Source organism: Fonsecaea nubica (assembly GCF_001646965.1).
Source record: "Fonsecaea nubica strain CBS 269.64 chromosome Unknown Scaff13, whole genome shotgun sequence".
NCBI lineage: Eukaryota > Fungi > Ascomycota > Eurotiomycetes > Chaetothyriales > Herpotrichiellaceae > Fonsecaea > Fonsecaea nubica.
This window is the reverse complement of record NW_019173686.1, coordinates 141,549-157,903: the sequence shown is the minus strand read 5'-3', so window position 1 is coordinate 157,903 and position 16,355 is coordinate 141,549. Positions and strand designations below refer to the sequence as shown.

The window sequence follows — 16,355 nt, the reverse complement described above, 5'->3', positions numbered from 1 at the left end:
CAATCCACCAGCGGTGAAACCGGGAGCTTGGACCATCTCGTAGTTAATCCTCGTACATGCGCCCAACTGCGTACGAGTAGACGCCCTTCCCCAGATTCACGAATCACCATACGATTCCTCGGTACCTCGTAATCAGTTGGACTTGAAGCTGTCGCCAGAACAACCTCATCAGCGGCCCACCGTTGGGACTTTTCGCATGCTTCAGCGAGTTATCTTTGGACAGGGCCCTTCAACCGCTAGACACTATTCAACCATGGCCGCCGTCAATGTCAAAGCTGCAGCCACCGATTTCCTTGACTTTGTCAATGCATCCCCGACACCCTTCCATGCTGTCAAGTCCATCAAGGAACGACTGACCTCGGTGGGGTTCAAGCAGATCAAGGTCAGTGCAGTCTACCCACACTCCATTCTACCCTGCTCACTCATGTCAATAGGAAAAAGAGTCCTGGTCCTCGACGTGCCTGCCTGGTGGGAAATATTTCCTCACACGAAATGGATCGACCATCGTCGCATTTGCAATCGGCAAGAAGTGGAAGCCTGGCAATCCCATTTCGATGGTCGGTGCCCATACCGATTCGCCGTGTCTGCGCATCAAACCCGTGAGCAAGAAACAGGGCGACGGGTTTCTCCAAGTCGGTGTTGAAACATATGGAGGGGGGCTATGGCATACTTGGTTCGATCGCGATTTGGGTGTCGCAGGCAGAGTAATGGTCAGAGGCAGCGACGGCAACGTTGTTCAAAAGTTGGTTCATATCAAGAAACCCATCCTCCGCATTCCCACACTCGCTGTCCATCTCGATCGACAGGAGACGTTCTCCTTCAACAAAGAAACTCAGCTTTTCCCCATTGCTGGTCTAGTAGCTGCCGAACTCAAACGGCAGGATGACAAGAAGAGCAACAGCGACAAGGAAGAGGAAGAGCAAGATAAACCGTTCACTCCTTTGAAAGCAATGACAACAAGACATCACCCTCACATCGTCGAGGTGATTGCCGCAGATGCCGGTGTTTCGGCTGAGGAGATTATTGATTTTGAGATTGTGCTCTATGACACTCAAAAGGCATGCTTGGGAGGTCTCTCGGACGAGTTCATCTTTTCCGCGAGGCTCGATAACCTGAACCAAACCTACTGTGCAACGATGGGCTTGATCGATTCGCTAAAATCTGCGTCGGCGCTCGACGACGAGTCCTCAATACGCCTCATTGCATGTTTCGACCATGAGGAGATTGGCAGTATGACTGCCCAGGGAGCCTTTTCCATGATGCTGCCAGCCATCATTCGTCGACTCTCTGTCCTGCCATCCTCATCATTTGTGGGAGAGGATTCGGAAGAATCTTACGACCACGCCAGCGATCCAGAGCTGTCCACTGCGTACGAGCAAACTCTCTCAAGCTCATTCCTGCTCTCGGCAGATATGGCTCACTCCGTCAATCCCAACTATGGGGCCAAGTATGAATCCGACCACCGACCAGAGATGAATCAAGGGCCCGTTATCAAGATCAATGCGAATGCGAGATACGCCACTAACTCACCCGGTATAGTACTGCTTCAGGAGGTCGCGCGAAAAGCGGCCAAAGTCATCGACAGCGATCCAGAGGGAGTGCCGCTGCAGTTGTTTGTTGTGCGAAACGACTCCAGCTGTGGAAGCACCATTGGTCCTATGCTGTCTGCTCATCTGGGTGCTCGCACGCTCGATCTTGGGAACCCACAACTTTCGATGCACAGCTGCCGCGAAACTGGAGGCGCAGATGATGTTCATCATGCTATCAGACTGTTCAGCAGCTTTTTCCAGCATTATTCTGCTTTGGAGAAGACAATTCTGGTCGACTAAGTAGCTTGAGAAGGCCGTTTACTCAAAGGCGAAATTCAGTGACACACCTGTGTCAGAGGGCGGGGGATGCTACGATTCGTCCATGGTGTAAGAGCTTGGGGCATGAGAAGTCGCCGTTCAATCCCGTGCGAGACAGGTTCTCGATTTCGAGCCGCAAGCCGCACTACACAAAACATCTGTCAATCCTGGACAGGCAACATGCTCGGCTCCGCGGCTTGGTTTCAGCATTGTGTCGGAGATGCCGGTGACTGTCTGGCTCTATCTGCGCCTGGTCGCAGGATGGATATGGGCCGTCTAGACCACTTGGTTACGAGTCTCCGTGGCATCCTCTAGGTTCGGGAGCATGTATCAAGTAGACCTTTAGTTTCCTTTAGGCAAAAGGAAGAGGCTGTGAGGAAAGATGCGGGGTTTCCGGTGTGCATCTCCAACCCAAATATTTTCTCAATGATATAAATTCTGTACCGAGTAGATCACCCGCACTGCCCATTGCAACCAAGATTGGTATTCAACCTTTGCCCGTCCGACTCCTTCTCGCTCCCTCCCTGCGACCACCTCCTGGCCCCTGGCGCAGACATGACCACGCCTGAATACATTGCGGGCAACAAGGATGCAATCCGCCAATTCATAGACAGGTTCGATGTCCGTGCCCGCTCTTCGTCGGCGAAGGTCGCTTCAGTCCTGTGCCTGAACTCCATGTTAACGCGAATGTCGTCGACATAGGTCTTCCTCATCGACTGCGATGGCGTCCTCTGGTCCGGAGACCACGTATTCCCGGGGGCCGTGTCAACGTTGGAGATGCTGCGGCAGAAGGGCAAGCGGGTTGTCTTCGTGACCAACAACTCGACAAAGTCCAGGCAGGACTACCAGAAAAAGCTCGAGGGCATGGGCATCCCGGCGAGCGCCGAGGAGGTGTTTGGCTCGTCATACTCGGCCGCCATCTACATCTCACGGATACTGCCCCAATCGCACCCACAGCTCAAGCAGAAGAAGAAGGTCTTTGTGGTGGGCGAGGCTGGCATCGAGACCGAACTCCGGTCCGAGGGCATCCCGTACCTGGGCGGGACAGACCCGGCATACCGGCGGGACATCACGCCCGAGGACTACAAGCTCATGGCGGCGGGCGATCCCAAGGCCCTCGATCCCGAGGTGGGCGTGGTGCTGGTGGGCTTGGACTTCCACTTCAACTACCTCAAAATGTGCTACGCGTTCCAGTACATCCGGCGCGGGGCCATCTTCCTGGCCACCAACATGGACTCAACCCTGCCGTCGGCGGGCTCGTTCTTCCCGGGCGCCGGGTCCATCTCGGCGCCCCTGATCAAGATGTTGGGAGGCCAGGAGCCCATGGCGTTTGGGAAGCCGAACCAGGCCATGATGGACGCCATCGAGGGTAAGTTCCAGTTCGACCGGAGCAAGGTGTGCATGGTGGGTGACCGCGCCGACACCGACATCAAGTTCGGGATCGAGGGCAACCTGGGAGGCACCTTGGGCGTGTTGACTGGTGTCTCGACGAAGAAGGATTTTCTCGAGGGAGACGTCCGACCCGCTTATTATGTCGATGCCTTGAACGATCTTTTGGAGCTTGCATGATTGTCTTTTTGTACCTGGTCGCCCGAAAAGATGAATCGTCGCCGGGCTTTCTCTACGAGGAGGAGGGAGAAAACGAGATCGATTAGATGTCTGCAGGACAACGGCATGCTAGCGGTAGAAGCGATAGACTAGATGTTACAACACACACGCACACAGAGTCTGCCCTTCCCCATGGCGTTTAGACCTACCGAGACAGCGGTCAAAGCTCACAGTAGAGTCTCGACACTCTCGTCAAGCGTCTTCCGTCTGTAGCCGTCGCATCCTGAGTCGCATCATCCTCTGTGAAATTGCTCGCCCTCCCCACCCAAGCGCCAACGTCCTGATTTCCAAAGTAGGCGTAACGCTCGATCCACGGGCACGCCTCCAACCAAGGCACCGCCTCCCTGATGAACGCCTCGACCTCGTCGACGCCGGCCTCCCCATCGCCCATGCGCGAGCAGGCGAACTCGTTCACCCACACGGGCAGGCCGTACGTGGCGTGCATGTCCTCGAGGAAGGACCTCATGTCCGCGAACCGCGGGCCGTACCAATGCAGCACTAGGAAATCGATCTCGTGCGTCCCGCCCAGGAGGGAGAGGAAGGTGTTCAGCCAGGGCTTGCTCCTCGACACGTCGCTGCTCATGCCGGGGCTGCCCAGGCGGAGGTTGAATTTCTTCTTCGCGGGCACGACGACGTCGGTCCACAGCCTGGCCGCCTCGTCGGCGGGCAGGTTGGCCTGGTCGGGGATCTCGGGCTCGTTGAACCCCAGCAGCGCCGAGGTCTGAATCCCGCGGTTCTGCACGATGTCCGCCAGGAACGGGTCGAGTTGGTCGCGCGCCGTGGCCGCCGTGCGCACGCAGGGCACCCATTCCACCCCCGCGGGCACAGAGTCCGGAACCCAGCATTCCCAATTGAACATCCACGAGATCTTGCCCGTCCGGGCGTGCGGCTCGTAGAGGGCAAAGTGCGTGCTGGGCTGGTTCCAGGGCCATCCTAGTCCGCGCTTGCGGCTGCGTGGATGGTGGAGAGACGCTACGAGGTTGGATGAGAGGGCTTTGGGTTTGGGTGGAGGGGGTGGAGGTCTTGCTTTCTGCATGGCTTGTTTGCTCTGGTATCTCGAGAGAACTCGAGGTGTGATAGAGGGGGGGTGTCGTGATAGAAAGGTTCGTTCGTTACAGAAATATGTGCTTGGGACGTACAGTTACAAGGACGAGGATGTGTGGTTGGTGAGTTGAGAGGCTGCACTCAAGTGCCTTTGACGCGTTGTACGCAGCCTCGTCATTTTTCTCTCACCATTGACCATCCATCACATATAAATAACCTATCACGAGCACAAACGGGCGACATGGAAACCCCCTCCTGGCCAGTCCCCGAATCCTCCATGCCGGTTCGTTATTTCGCAATCGGATCGAACCAGTCAGGACCGGTCATCTGAGGCTTTGTGACCGACCACTCGCCAGATGCATCTCTCCCTCCCACGAAGCAGACATGAAACGTCCACATTCTGCACCTCATCACTTGCCATTTCGGAGCGGAAGGAAATATCAGGGATAATTTCCCTCGATGGACAAGTATATGGGTGGAGAAGGAAAACGATACATATCCGGTTGTTGCGGCGCATCCCGGACGTCTGGGGATGTTTAAATCAACAACCTCATGTCCTTAACGACCACCTTCGACTGCCGCTCTCAGCCGCGGGCTGTGTCTACTTCGATCTATACACTAGGAGGGAATTATTCTCCACTGAATCAATCTCAAGAGCAGGTGTAATGAGTTAGTAGACTCTTGTATGGTTGTCAGCCTCGCACACAAGGCGAATACTGCCGGTACCGACCACCACCATCCACACATATTCTCAAAAGCCAACACACAAAATCTCTTGCTCGTTGTGAGTGTAAAAAGATCTACGCGACGCATCTCAACTCGAACCCCCTACCCATCTCCATCTACCTGGCGGACAAAAGTGCAAAAAACTCAGACTTGTGAGAAAACCCCCCTGGGAGAGGAGTTTTTTTTTTTGTATGGCATTCACTTGGCTCGATCAATGTGATGCTCCCACCTATAGCTTCTGACAGAGCTCCTTAGCACGCTCAAAGGCCCAAGTCACTATGATCCTGGACGCGGTCGCAGACTATGAATTAGGGAGTTACCACCACCGCACACCTAGGTGTGAGAGTGGATGGTAGAGCTCCTACATAGCCAATGCTCCGGCCCAGCCACTTCTAACATGAGACTTTTTGCGAACTAAGGAGATGAGGAAGACTGTGGACAAGCCTTACTGCAAACATTGGTTTCGCCGGTCGAATGTGATGACACTTTTGGCGTTTGTTATATTTATCATGGAGGGATGGCAATGTGGATCTTCTGTTGGGTCAAGTGATCAAGTGATACATACTAGCACTATGTGTCGATATGACTTGGCGAGGGAGGTGTGTGATGCGCGGAATATGGCTTCTCACATACGGGAGGCTTTCGATGGACGAGGCTGAGAGCAACTTCCACCACCATCACACAACCAAGCCGTCCACACAGAACTCAGGACGCAGCAGGCTATGCAAGCCGGACTCTCGCCTCCTGATGAGATGGTTCTAGATGGAATCTGTGGTGTTTCTACAAGCCATGAGCCATGGTCACAATATCAATGGCCTCCAGTGTCTCACGACTCACTCTCAGACACAGTCAATGGTCAACCATGTCCCTGTTTACCAAGCCATATTCGTTTGATCGAGACAAGGAGCGACCATCGACGCCTCCATTGCGCCGAATTACCGATGCCTACTCTGCGTGACTCTACCAACGACCGCCTGACACATCTCTGTCACCCTGGGGGACTTACTGTTTGTCCCCACGCGTCCAACCTGGTGAACGGCCGCAAGATATATGTGTCAGAGGAGATTTCTATAGCCATCTCGATGGATCCGTCGCCAAAATCGTCCTTTGGGCCCCTAGACCAACAGTATGTGCAAAATGAAAGCCCAACAACCCTGCTTTCCAAGAGAGGACGATGTCAGGCGTCGATGCTCAACAAGAGCAGCCCGGGCATTCGGGGAATCAACCAAAGCCACTATGAAGAAGCTACCAGTTTTTGGGTGTTTCCCGGGTCCTGAGCAATCCCACGATTGTGCTGGGAATGTTATCAGAAAGGAGGATGCATCTTGGACGGCATCGTCATGCCTCAAGAGTTCCCCGTCGCCCGCGTCGAATGTTCCCAGCCTCGTCGTGTCAATTTCCGTATCCGACGAAGAGAATGCCCGTGCGTCGCCGACCCAACATGAACGGAATGATGCCTTAGCTGCGACCGGGCTGCACGGACCACATGCGACGAAATCTCCCGCATCAGGCTGGACGGAACAACAGTCCACTGTGAAGTCCACAGAGGATGAGACCGGGGAGCACGAGGAGGAGGGAGAGGAGAAGGTCCACGAGGACCTTGATCCCAGCGCGGCTGCGTGCCCTGTACGGGCGGCTGCACGCAGTGTTGTACCGACGTTTTCGTCTCCCGAGCGTCTGGAACGCCGAGTCTTTGTTCCATGGGTTCGACATGCAGGTCCTCACGAACGTGTGGTTCCGCGACAAAGAACCACATGGCTCGACCGCGCCGTTGGTTCCGACATCTCGAAAGTATCGGTTCCTCTAAATACGAGTCGGGAGTTCCAGTGGACTTCTCAACACGCGCGCTCACGATGCGAATTCTTCCCCCCTCGAGAGGTCGCAGTCGACATCGCAGGTCCTCGCAGGTCCTCTTCTCTCAACTATTCAAGAAGGAGGTTTCGTCGTGCTAGGTCGACTCGATCATGCAGTTCGGCATTGCCATCGAGAGTTCCTCCTTTGGTCGATTCCTCCTACGTTCGCTATCATAGCCAAGCTACACCAGCACGGAGAGTAGTCGCTGCTGCTATATCACCAGATACAAGACTACAAGACAGTCATCACGCTATCAACGATCCAGCCACCATCGCCGCCAGTAACAACATAGTCACCACACCTTACAAAATGTCGAGCTACACTATGACCTGCTCCCCGATGTCCCCATGCCTGCTCACCCTGTCGCCGGTGGTGAGGATGCCGGCTGCACCGCCCCCGACCCCGGCTCAAGGCATTCAAAAGCGACTCTCTCGCAGCCAGGTGGACGAGGCGGACATGAGCATCGACGACATCCTCTCGGCGCTCCCCATCGGCATACCCATCCCGTCAGCCAAAGGAAAAGAGCGGTGTCTCTCACCTCTTGAGACAATCCCCCCGACCCCGCCCTCTTCACCATTGTATGGTCGTCGAAGCCGAAGCTCAAGCACCTCGAGCAGCATTGCGTCGAGCAGTGACGACGAAGACCGGGGCGGAAGCGTCTGGCTCCGACGCGACCCATTCGTCTCCATCGTCTACCCGGGGCGAGGTGAAGTATCGCAGCCCCGCCCAGCGGAGCCGGACAACAAGCTCCTCGCCGCGCTGGTGGAGGACAGCGTGCCAGACGACTCTGTCGACGACTCCGCCCTCGCCGACAAGGAACCCGACTTCGACGACGAAGACCTCGTCACGGTCGCCCTGGACGACCTCGCCAGCTACTGCCAAACCGCGAAGCTATGCCGGAAGCACCGCGTCCACATGCCCTGCGAGCGGGGAAAACGCGCCCGCGACGTCGACCACGGGCCCCTGCGCCAGCGCCGCGTCACCCGCCAGATCGACATCCAGCAGGGCGCATGGGTCGACGTCGAGGCCCGCGGCTTCTCGTCGCAGTACAACCAGTTCGGCGCCGTCGGGCAGCGCGTGACGGCTCGCGCAGTCCCGCCCCCGGTCCCGACCGTCCAGAACCACGAGAAGGTCGTGTGGCGGTCTCGCGGATGGACCGTGGTGCCGCACTCGGGGCCGGCGACGGCACTGCTGAAGGTGAAGGCGCAACCGTGGTTTCCCGAGGACCAGTATGGCTGCTAGAAGGGGGGGGGGGGGGGGGAGGGGGCGTCACTATTCCCCTCTAAAGCGACTATGGGAGGTGCCCTGTGCGAGGGAGTGTTATGGTAGTGAGAATAGGAGTGAGATTAAGAGTGAGAGTGAGAAAGGATGAATGTTAGAGGAAGCAAGGACATGCATATTCCCCCTTGAGCCGAACAACCCAGCCAGGTCACGAAAAGGGAGGGAATACCTACCTACCTACCTACATCGGCACATCATATAGGTTACTACAGCAACGACAACAATACAAAATAACTGTGCCAATGACAATAACAATGACAATACTTTGACACGGAGCCACGGTCCACGTTCGTGATATTTCCACTCACTCACTCACCTTCCCCTTCCTTCATCCCTCCATCCGTCCCGGACGTCCATCCCATAGCCAGAGAGCGAGCACATACGTTCGTCGACCGACGAGTTCGATGACAATCGCAGAGACTCCATGTACATACATGCATACATACATGCCTGTGTTGTTATATGTATGTATTGATCAATTATGGTCGAGCATACCTACCTCGCTACTCAATATACAGAGGCAGAGGACGAGAACAGAAACATGGAACAGGGCTCAGTCAGTTCTCAATATCAATTTCGACCGTCAACCTGAGCGTCCAAGGAGTATCGAATAAACTAACCAAAAAGTAGTTCGTGACGCGCAAAACAACAAGGGTATCAGTATCAGTCAAGCATCTACAAACGTTACAAGTAAGTAGGTCAGGTCAATCAAGACATTCTCATCAATCAACAAGACTCCAGCCAGCCAGGCGCCGTCGTCAAACTCCCAGACACTAGAAATTTCATCTTCTTCACCGTGTCGAGTTCACAACGTCCTCCTCGTGCTGGTGGTCCCTCATTCCCCTGGTCGGCGGGTCACAGCGCTTGTTATGTCGATGCAAACGAACATTCCAACTAGTTCTTTTCCTGGCATCCTGACTCTTCCAATCGCGGAATTCTTTCGCGGACAGACGCCCCAATATGCCACTTGCTGCTTCGTAGTCTGGTGCTAGCTCGTGCACTCTTGCGACCTCAACTCTCCTCTTTCTCTCGCTAGATGCAACTCACATTGTTGCCCCCGTGAGCGGTCCCGAAACATTCTTCCTATCCAAAATGTTGCCGTTCGCGTCATTCAGGATCTCGGCGCCCGTGGCCCTTGCATTAGCTTCCAAATTCGGGCTGCTGTTTGCATCCCCGTTCTGCTGCGGGTGCCCTGTGTCGTCCAACAGCGGGATTTTGTCGATGGATTGCCTTTTCTCATGTCTTCGGCTCGGATCCTCCTTTGTCGCACTCAAATTTACGTCCGAATCCACGGGCCCGTGCGGTGGACTGAACATCGCTCCCGGAGAGTTCTGCCATTTGGCCACGTCGCGCTTCATCTGTTCCAGCTCTCTTTGGAATCGCTTGCCGAAGATGTCCATATAGTAATTCGCACCATTCCACACAGACCAGCTGAAAACGAACAACAAAAACAACGCGCTGGGCCATCGGTACCAGAACCATATCGGGCACGGGATTATCGTGAGGCAGGCGTACAGGTATTGAATCACCATAAACGCCGGCTCTTGTAGATAGTCTGGCAGAGAGTTGACCAGCCGGCCAATCCACGTGTTCGCGTACGAACGACGAAGCCACGTGAACGATGTGGGCCTTCCAGCAGCAATCTTCTCGGCACGCCGGACAGAGATGAAGAAGTGGTAGGACAATTGCCAGACCGCGTAGGGAATGGTAGCCCACAGGAGCATTGCGGCTAGTTCATAGTGTCCGGGGGAACCCTTTGCGCTGCATTTGATGGCATGCACGGCAGGAAAGCGTTTGAGCAGGTATTCGTCGGGGGTGAGGTGGACCATGCAGTGCAATGCCACCGGAGGCATAACGTGGATAAACAGGCTGGTAACTTTGTCCAGTGAATGGAAAACCAGCGAGTTTCTCCACAGGACAATGGCAACGGCGTTGTTACCGTAGGCCAGACAGTAGGCGCTGATCAAGAGACGTTTTGAGCGAGGAAAGGCCCAGATGCTGCAGAGAACGAGGAAGTTGACAAAATAACACAGATCGGCCAAAAAGTAGTGATAGCCCTTGCGGTGGTAGGTGTAGGCTCGTATGGGCATGAAGTAGATGAGCTGTATCGTATACCACCAGTAGAAATACTGGGGTACAGCCCCTATCAGGTACCCACTGATGAAGACGTTGAGGACGGCGGAAATAAACGAAACCTTTTCGCGGATCGAGATTGTAACCACTTCGTTCCATCTCTTGTTCAGATCATCCACCGACTTCTTCATGCGCGATCGATATCTGGCCAGCTGTTCGTCGGCCGGAGGGACTCGCTTGCGCCATTCGGCCACGGCGCGATCTTTCGCATTGTTGCCCGAGCTCCTTATCCTCTCCTGCTGGCGCGCCAGCTTCTCTTTCTGGGCCTGTATAGTCGCCTGCCATTTTTCGATCTTGGCCGGTAGAGCGAGATTGTCGAAGATGTCGAAAAAGGTGAGTTTATCGAGAGGAACCTCCCAGTCCTCCTGCAAAGATTGGCTACCCACGTAGGAGGGATTCCTGGAAAGGAGGTATGGACTTCCAGGGCTGGACGACTGATATCCCGACTGATAACCCGGCGTCAAAGCACCTGTGAATGAGCCTGTGTGATCGGAACCAACACTACCAGCGATGTCGTGGGAGGTCATCTCATCTAGGGCGGTTTCCGTTTTGGAGTGAGGTATTGGTATAGGATCCGACATGGTTGAAAGATACAGCTAGAGAAGGTACATAGGAGAGTCGTAGGGGGTGGTAGGAAGAGGCGGCAAGGATATCGAGCGCGAGTAGGAGGGAGGACGGGTTGCGGGAGAATGTTGTAATACAGGGCGGAATGCGTGGATCGGAGACCCTGGGATGATGTGATGGATACGCCGGGGGATGATTCTGCAGATGTTTATAGCAGGTCGGCGCAGGACAAAGGACACGCAGGCAAGAAATGGCGACGGTGCTATGCTGAGATGAATGGCACGTGCCAGATAACCAGCAACACCGGAGGCTCGAGGGTCATGCTGCCAAATGTGCACATGAGTCTTGTGAGAGAAGGTGCTTTGTCCTCTACAAGGCAACTTTTGTGGTGTTGAGAGCGAGAGGCTGAGGAGCGTGCGGACAGGACGCACCATGAGTGGCAGAATCGCAGCGTCGCCTCGCCATACGTCAATTGTAGACGCGCATCTGGTGGCATCTCACGGGCACCAGTGGCACCCACAGTGGCTCCCCCAGCACCCGCAGGCACCCTTAGCGTGGTGGTTCTTAATGCTCCCAAAGGCACTTACTAAGCCTAAACAGCTTCCAACCTGGGTGCCACCAGCTCCGTTGCCTCAACCTAGCGAGCGTGTGAGCCTAACCCGTTTTGAGCGTAGCTGGCCATTAAACTCATCTTGTCCCCATCCTTCCAACACGCGCCTTGTCTGGGCTTCGCGTCTCTTCCTCCCATCAAGCAAGAATCCTCGCGTTTCATCTGCTCAATGTCGACATACTTGTACATCAAGGGCGCGCACATAGTCAACACTCCGATACAGAACAATCGCATGGGCGCACATCTTGACGCCATCCTCCGATCATCTTAGACTGCTGGGGTGATTTCCTGGATCCTCTCATTCTCCATGTCTGCGATCTGATCCCTTCACGGTCAACTCACTCTGTCGTGCGACTCCACCTTTTCTTCCGCCTGTCAAGCTCAAGATGGGGAAACTCAGCAGGCTGGAACTCTACAACTTCAAATCCTACAAAGATCACCACACTCTCCTCTTTGGCGATGCCTACTTTACGTCCATCATTGGGCCCAATGGCTCGGGCAAATCAAACGCCATGGACGCCATCTCCTTTGTCCTCGGAATCAAGTCGTCTTCTCTTCGATCCAAGCATCTGCGCGAATTGGTCTACCGTGGTCGAGTTCTACGAACGTCCGTGGCAAATGGCGGACAGGAGGCAAATGGAGTAAATGGTCATGAAGAGGAAGAACAAGGGTCTCAAGCGAACGGCACGCAAGAGCGCAATGATCCCAAGTCTGCGTGGGTCATGGCAGTCTACGAAGATGACGCTGGTCTCGAACAGAAATACAAGCGCACAATCACCAACAATGGTGTCTCAGAGTATCGCATCAACGAACGCATCGTTACCGCGCAACAATACAACGATTCGCTGGAAGACGAGAATATTCTCATCAAGGCGCGCAACTTTCTTGTGTTCCAGGGCGATGTGGAGGCTATTGCGACACAAAAACCCCAAGAAATAACGCGCCTGATCGAGCAAGTCTCGGGCAGCATTGAGTACAAAGCCGATTACGATCAATTAAAAACAGAGTTAGATCAGGCAGCGGAGCAGCAGGCGTTCCAACTCAATCGGCGTCGAGGCATCAACGCAGAGATTCGTCAGTACCAGGAGCAAAAGCGTGAAGCGGACAATTTTCTGAAGAAAGCCGCCGAACGGGATGAGGCCATTGTGACTCATGTTTTGTGGAAACTGTACCATCTGCAACGCCAGATCGAAGAATCCAGCGCCGAGATTCAGAAGCACCAAGAGGAACTCAAAGAATACCGTCGCGGCATGGAGAAATATGAAAGAAGTCTCGAGGTTGCCAAAAAAGAGCACGCCCAAGCTTCACGAGGCGTTGGTAAGATAGAAAAACTGATCAAGACCAAAGAAAAGGAAATCGAGGACAAAACCTCATCGCTCATCCCGATTGACGAACAAATCTCCGTCTCCAATCAGCAGCTCGCCAAGTACGCGAACAGATCCAACACGATCATCAAAGAGCGGAACAAGCAGGCGGCAACTGTGGCACAACTTGAAAAAGACCTGAAAACCGTCGACAAGGCGCAGATCAAGTGGCAAAAAGAATGGGAGCAGAATGCCTCTCGGTTAGGTGGTCAATTGAGCGACGCTGATCTCCAAGAGTACACTCGTTTGCGTGAGGAAGTTAATAAGCGTGCAGCGGCTGACCTGGGTCGCATTGAGAGGCTCAAGAATGACCGAGCTCCGATCGAGGCCACCTACAGCAATCTGAAAAACAGCGTCGAAAGTACCGAATTCAAATTGAGCACCCTCCAAAGTGAGCATGCTGCCCTCGAACAACGGCGAGATGCAGTCAAGGAAGCAGTCCAACAAGCACAGATGGAGATTGATGCTAAGAAGAAAGAGCTTCACGCTGCCTCATCTAAACGACTGCAGGCCTCCCGGAATCGGACTGAGCTCGATGAGAAACTCGCGGAAGTGGCTCGAAAACTCTTGGAAGCCGACGATGGTCGTCGGACGACTGAAAAGGAAGTGAGGATGCGAGAGACCATCGCTATGCTCAAACGCACTTACCCCGGCGTCAAGGGCCGGGTCCATGAACTGTGCAGGCCCAAGCAGAAGAAGTTTGCGGAAGCTGTCAGTACTGTGCTAGGTCGACACATCGACGCCGTTGTTGTCGACACCGAAGCAACGGCTAAGCTGTGCATCCAGTATCTACGAGATCATCGCTCGGGCCAAGCAACTTTCATTCCGCTAGACACCATACAGGTCAAGGCACTCAGCTCAAATCTGAAAGGCATGCATAAGGGCATGCGGCCAGCTATTGAGACGGTGGATTATGACCAGTCTGTTGCCCGAGCAATCTCGTATGCTTGTGGAAATTCAATAGTTTGTGACAATCTGAGCATTGCGAAAGATCTGTGTTACAATCGTCATGTCGATGCAAAGGCTGTCACGTTAGATGGCAGTGTCATCCACAAGGGCGGTTTAATGACTGGCGGTCGTGGCAAAGACCAACCGTCTCGACGATGGGACGAAGCCGAAGTTGAAAGGCTTCACAAACTCAAAGACAGGTTGATGGGGGATTTGGCTGCCCTGCCACAAGACAGCTCTCGCCGGGCAGAGGAACAGACCCTCCAAAATGAGTTGAGTGGTCTTGAAAGCAAGCTACGATATGCCAAAGATGAACTCACAGCTCTCGACAAGAACCTCGAGAGCAAAACGCGGGAAGTCCAACACGTCAAGCGGCAGTTAGCAGAGGAACGTCCGAAGATGCAACAGGAATGGAACAAACTGGAAAAGATTGACGAGGACATCTCAGACTACCAAGAGTCAGTCAGCAACGTGGAAAATGAAATCTTTACAGATTTCTGCCAGAAACACGGCTTCGACGATATTCAAGACTACGAAGCTCGACAGGGCTCCCTGCAGCAGGAGGCTGCTCAGAAGAAACTCGAATTTGTCACGCAAAAGGCCAAAATCGAGGGCCAGCTCAGTTTTGAAAAGACCCGGCTTCAGCAAACGGAGGATCGTCTAATGGCTCTTCGAGACAGAGAGCAAAGGGATAAGGAGACGATTGACGATCTTAATGAACAGCGGCAGGGGATTCAGGACGATCTCAACACACTAAAAGGTGAACTCGATGAGCTTCGTGCTCAACTGGACGAGCAGAAGGAGCTCCTTAACGAAGCCGCTGAAAAGCTGGGAAAGCAAAAGTCAGAGTTCGAGAAGCGGGCCAAAGAGATGGAAAGCACTTACCGAGAAATCAATGCCCTCGAAGCAGAAATACAGCGCCATTCGTCGGCGAGATACAGCCTTCTTCGCCGCTGCAAGATTGAAAACATTGCCATTCCACTGACGGAGCAATCCGCAAGCTTGGACAGCGTGCCCATCAACGACCTGCCGCTTGAAGATGCCGAAGCAATGGAGGCTGATGAAGAGGAGCCTACGGCTTCGGCTCTCAAGACTTTTGCCGTCAATGACTACGGCGTCGAGCCCGACTTTGATGCTCTCGATGACGAGCTCAAGGAGGAAAACAGTGAAGCTATCGAGACCAAGCTGCTCGAGGATATCGTCAAACTTAACGCCACTCTGGACAAGATGCAACCCAACGCGCACGCCGCACAGCGTCTTGCTGCTGTAGAAGGGCGTGCACGCGACACGGAGCAGGAATACGAGGACTCACGCACGAAATACCGCGACCTCAAATCTCGCTTTGAGGATACCATGGAAAAGCGCAATGAACTCTTCAACAAGGCATTCAGCCACATCTCGGAACAGATCGAGCCCATTTACTCCAACCTGACCAAATCGGATGAGTTCCCGGCTGGAGGGCGCGCATATCTTACCGCAGACGAGGAAGAGCCGTACCTCGCCGGCGTGAACTACCACACTATGCCCCCTACGAAGCGCTTCCGGGATATGGAGCATCTGTCAGGAGGGGAAAAGACAATGGCAGCGTTGGCACTGCTCTTTGCGATTCACAGTTATCAACCCAGCCCGTTCTTTGTCCTGGATGAAGTGGATGCCGCCCTGGATAATGCTAATGTGGGCAAGCTGGTGAATTACGTCAAGAACCATGCGGTAAGTCTTGTGTCTTGTTGTCGCTCAGAGGAAGGACCCTGTCGTGGTGTGGAGCTAACAATATCTTGTGTTACTATAGGGGCCGGGAATGCAATTTATCGTGATCAGTCTCAAGACTGGCTTCTTCCAGGGCAGCGAGGCTCTGGTGGGTGTGTATAGGGACCAAGGAGCAAACAGTTCCAAAGTTCTGACGCTGGACGTAAGTTGCTTCTCGCCTCCTTTATCCGTCACTGTGGAGAGCTAACTTGAGCTTTAGTTGAGGAAATACACCTGATTGTTGGGGACTGTGACTTTTTCTTCATGTGAACCTCCACCATGAGGGTCAGATCCAGACTTATGGAGGTGTACCAACAGCCATCTATGGTGTCACAGTTTCCAGTGCGGATGCTATGTTATGCTATGCTATGCTATGCTATGCTATGATATGACAATGATGCCGGAGAGCTGTTGAACGACAAGTTGTTACATTGGGAAGGCAGACCCATCCATTCTCCACAGGACAGGCCAGTTTCACGACGAATACCCACGGGCACACACAGCGTTGATACTACTACGACAGTTTCCCTTGGATACTCGGTACTTATCTGCGCAGCGTTGTCGAGGCAGTCCACCTGCGCCCCTTGAATGCGATGCGACCTTGTACATCCAGTTATGTACCGCCACCCA

The 16,355-nt window shown here is 54.0% G+C and overlaps 6 protein-coding genes across 6 annotated transcripts; 4 read left to right on the top strand and 2 right to left on the bottom strand.

Moving 5' to 3' along the window:
- Positions 1 to 253: 253 nt before the first annotated feature.
- On the top strand, positions 254 to 1,829 carry AYO20_02918 (aspartyl aminopeptidase; the record flags this gene model as incomplete). Its single annotated transcript, XM_022641222.1, has 2 exons — positions 254 to 382; positions 435 to 1,829. 2 exons carry the CDS (start codon positions 254 to 256, stop codon positions 1,827 to 1,829), a joined length of 1,524 nt encoding a protein of 507 aa, XP_022502753.1.
- A 573-nt stretch (positions 1,830 to 2,402) lies between these two features.
- On the top strand, positions 2,403 to 3,416 carry AYO20_02917 (hypothetical protein; the record flags this gene model as incomplete). Its single annotated transcript, XM_022641221.1, has 2 exons — positions 2,403 to 2,495; positions 2,550 to 3,416. 2 exons carry the CDS (start codon positions 2,403 to 2,405, stop codon positions 3,414 to 3,416), a joined length of 960 nt encoding a protein of 319 aa, XP_022502752.1.
- A 199-nt stretch (positions 3,417 to 3,615) lies between these two features.
- AYO20_02916 (hypothetical protein) lies at positions 3,616 to 4,491 on the bottom strand (the record flags this gene model as incomplete). Its single annotated transcript, XM_022641220.1, has 1 exon — positions 3,616 to 4,491. One exon carries the CDS (start codon positions 4,489 to 4,491, stop codon positions 3,616 to 3,618), a length of 876 nt encoding a protein of 291 aa, XP_022502751.1.
- A 1,970-nt stretch (positions 4,492 to 6,461) lies between these two features.
- Positions 6,462 to 8,321, top strand: AYO20_02915 (hypothetical protein; the record flags this gene model as incomplete). Its single annotated transcript, XM_022641219.1, has 1 exon — positions 6,462 to 8,321. One exon carries the CDS (start codon positions 6,462 to 6,464, stop codon positions 8,319 to 8,321), a length of 1,860 nt encoding a protein of 619 aa, XP_022502750.1.
- A 1,082-nt stretch (positions 8,322 to 9,403) lies between these two features.
- Positions 9,404 to 11,074, bottom strand: AYO20_02914 (hypothetical protein; the record flags this gene model as incomplete). The annotated part of the gene is made up of 1 exon (XM_022641218.1): positions 9,404 to 11,074. The coding sequence occupies one exon, from the start codon at positions 11,072 to 11,074 to the stop codon at positions 9,404 to 9,406; it is 1,671 nt and encodes a 556-aa protein (XP_022502749.1).
- Positions 11,075 to 12,053: 979 nt separating this feature from the next.
- On the top strand, positions 12,054 to 15,963 carry AYO20_02913 (hypothetical protein; the record flags this gene model as incomplete). The annotated part of the gene is made up of 3 exons (XM_022641217.1): positions 12,054 to 15,689; positions 15,769 to 15,888; positions 15,946 to 15,963. The coding sequence occupies 3 exons, from the start codon at positions 12,054 to 12,056 to the stop codon at positions 15,961 to 15,963; spliced, it is 3,774 nt and encodes a 1,257-aa protein (XP_022502748.1).
- Between the last annotated feature and the right edge of the window lie 392 nt (positions 15,964 to 16,355).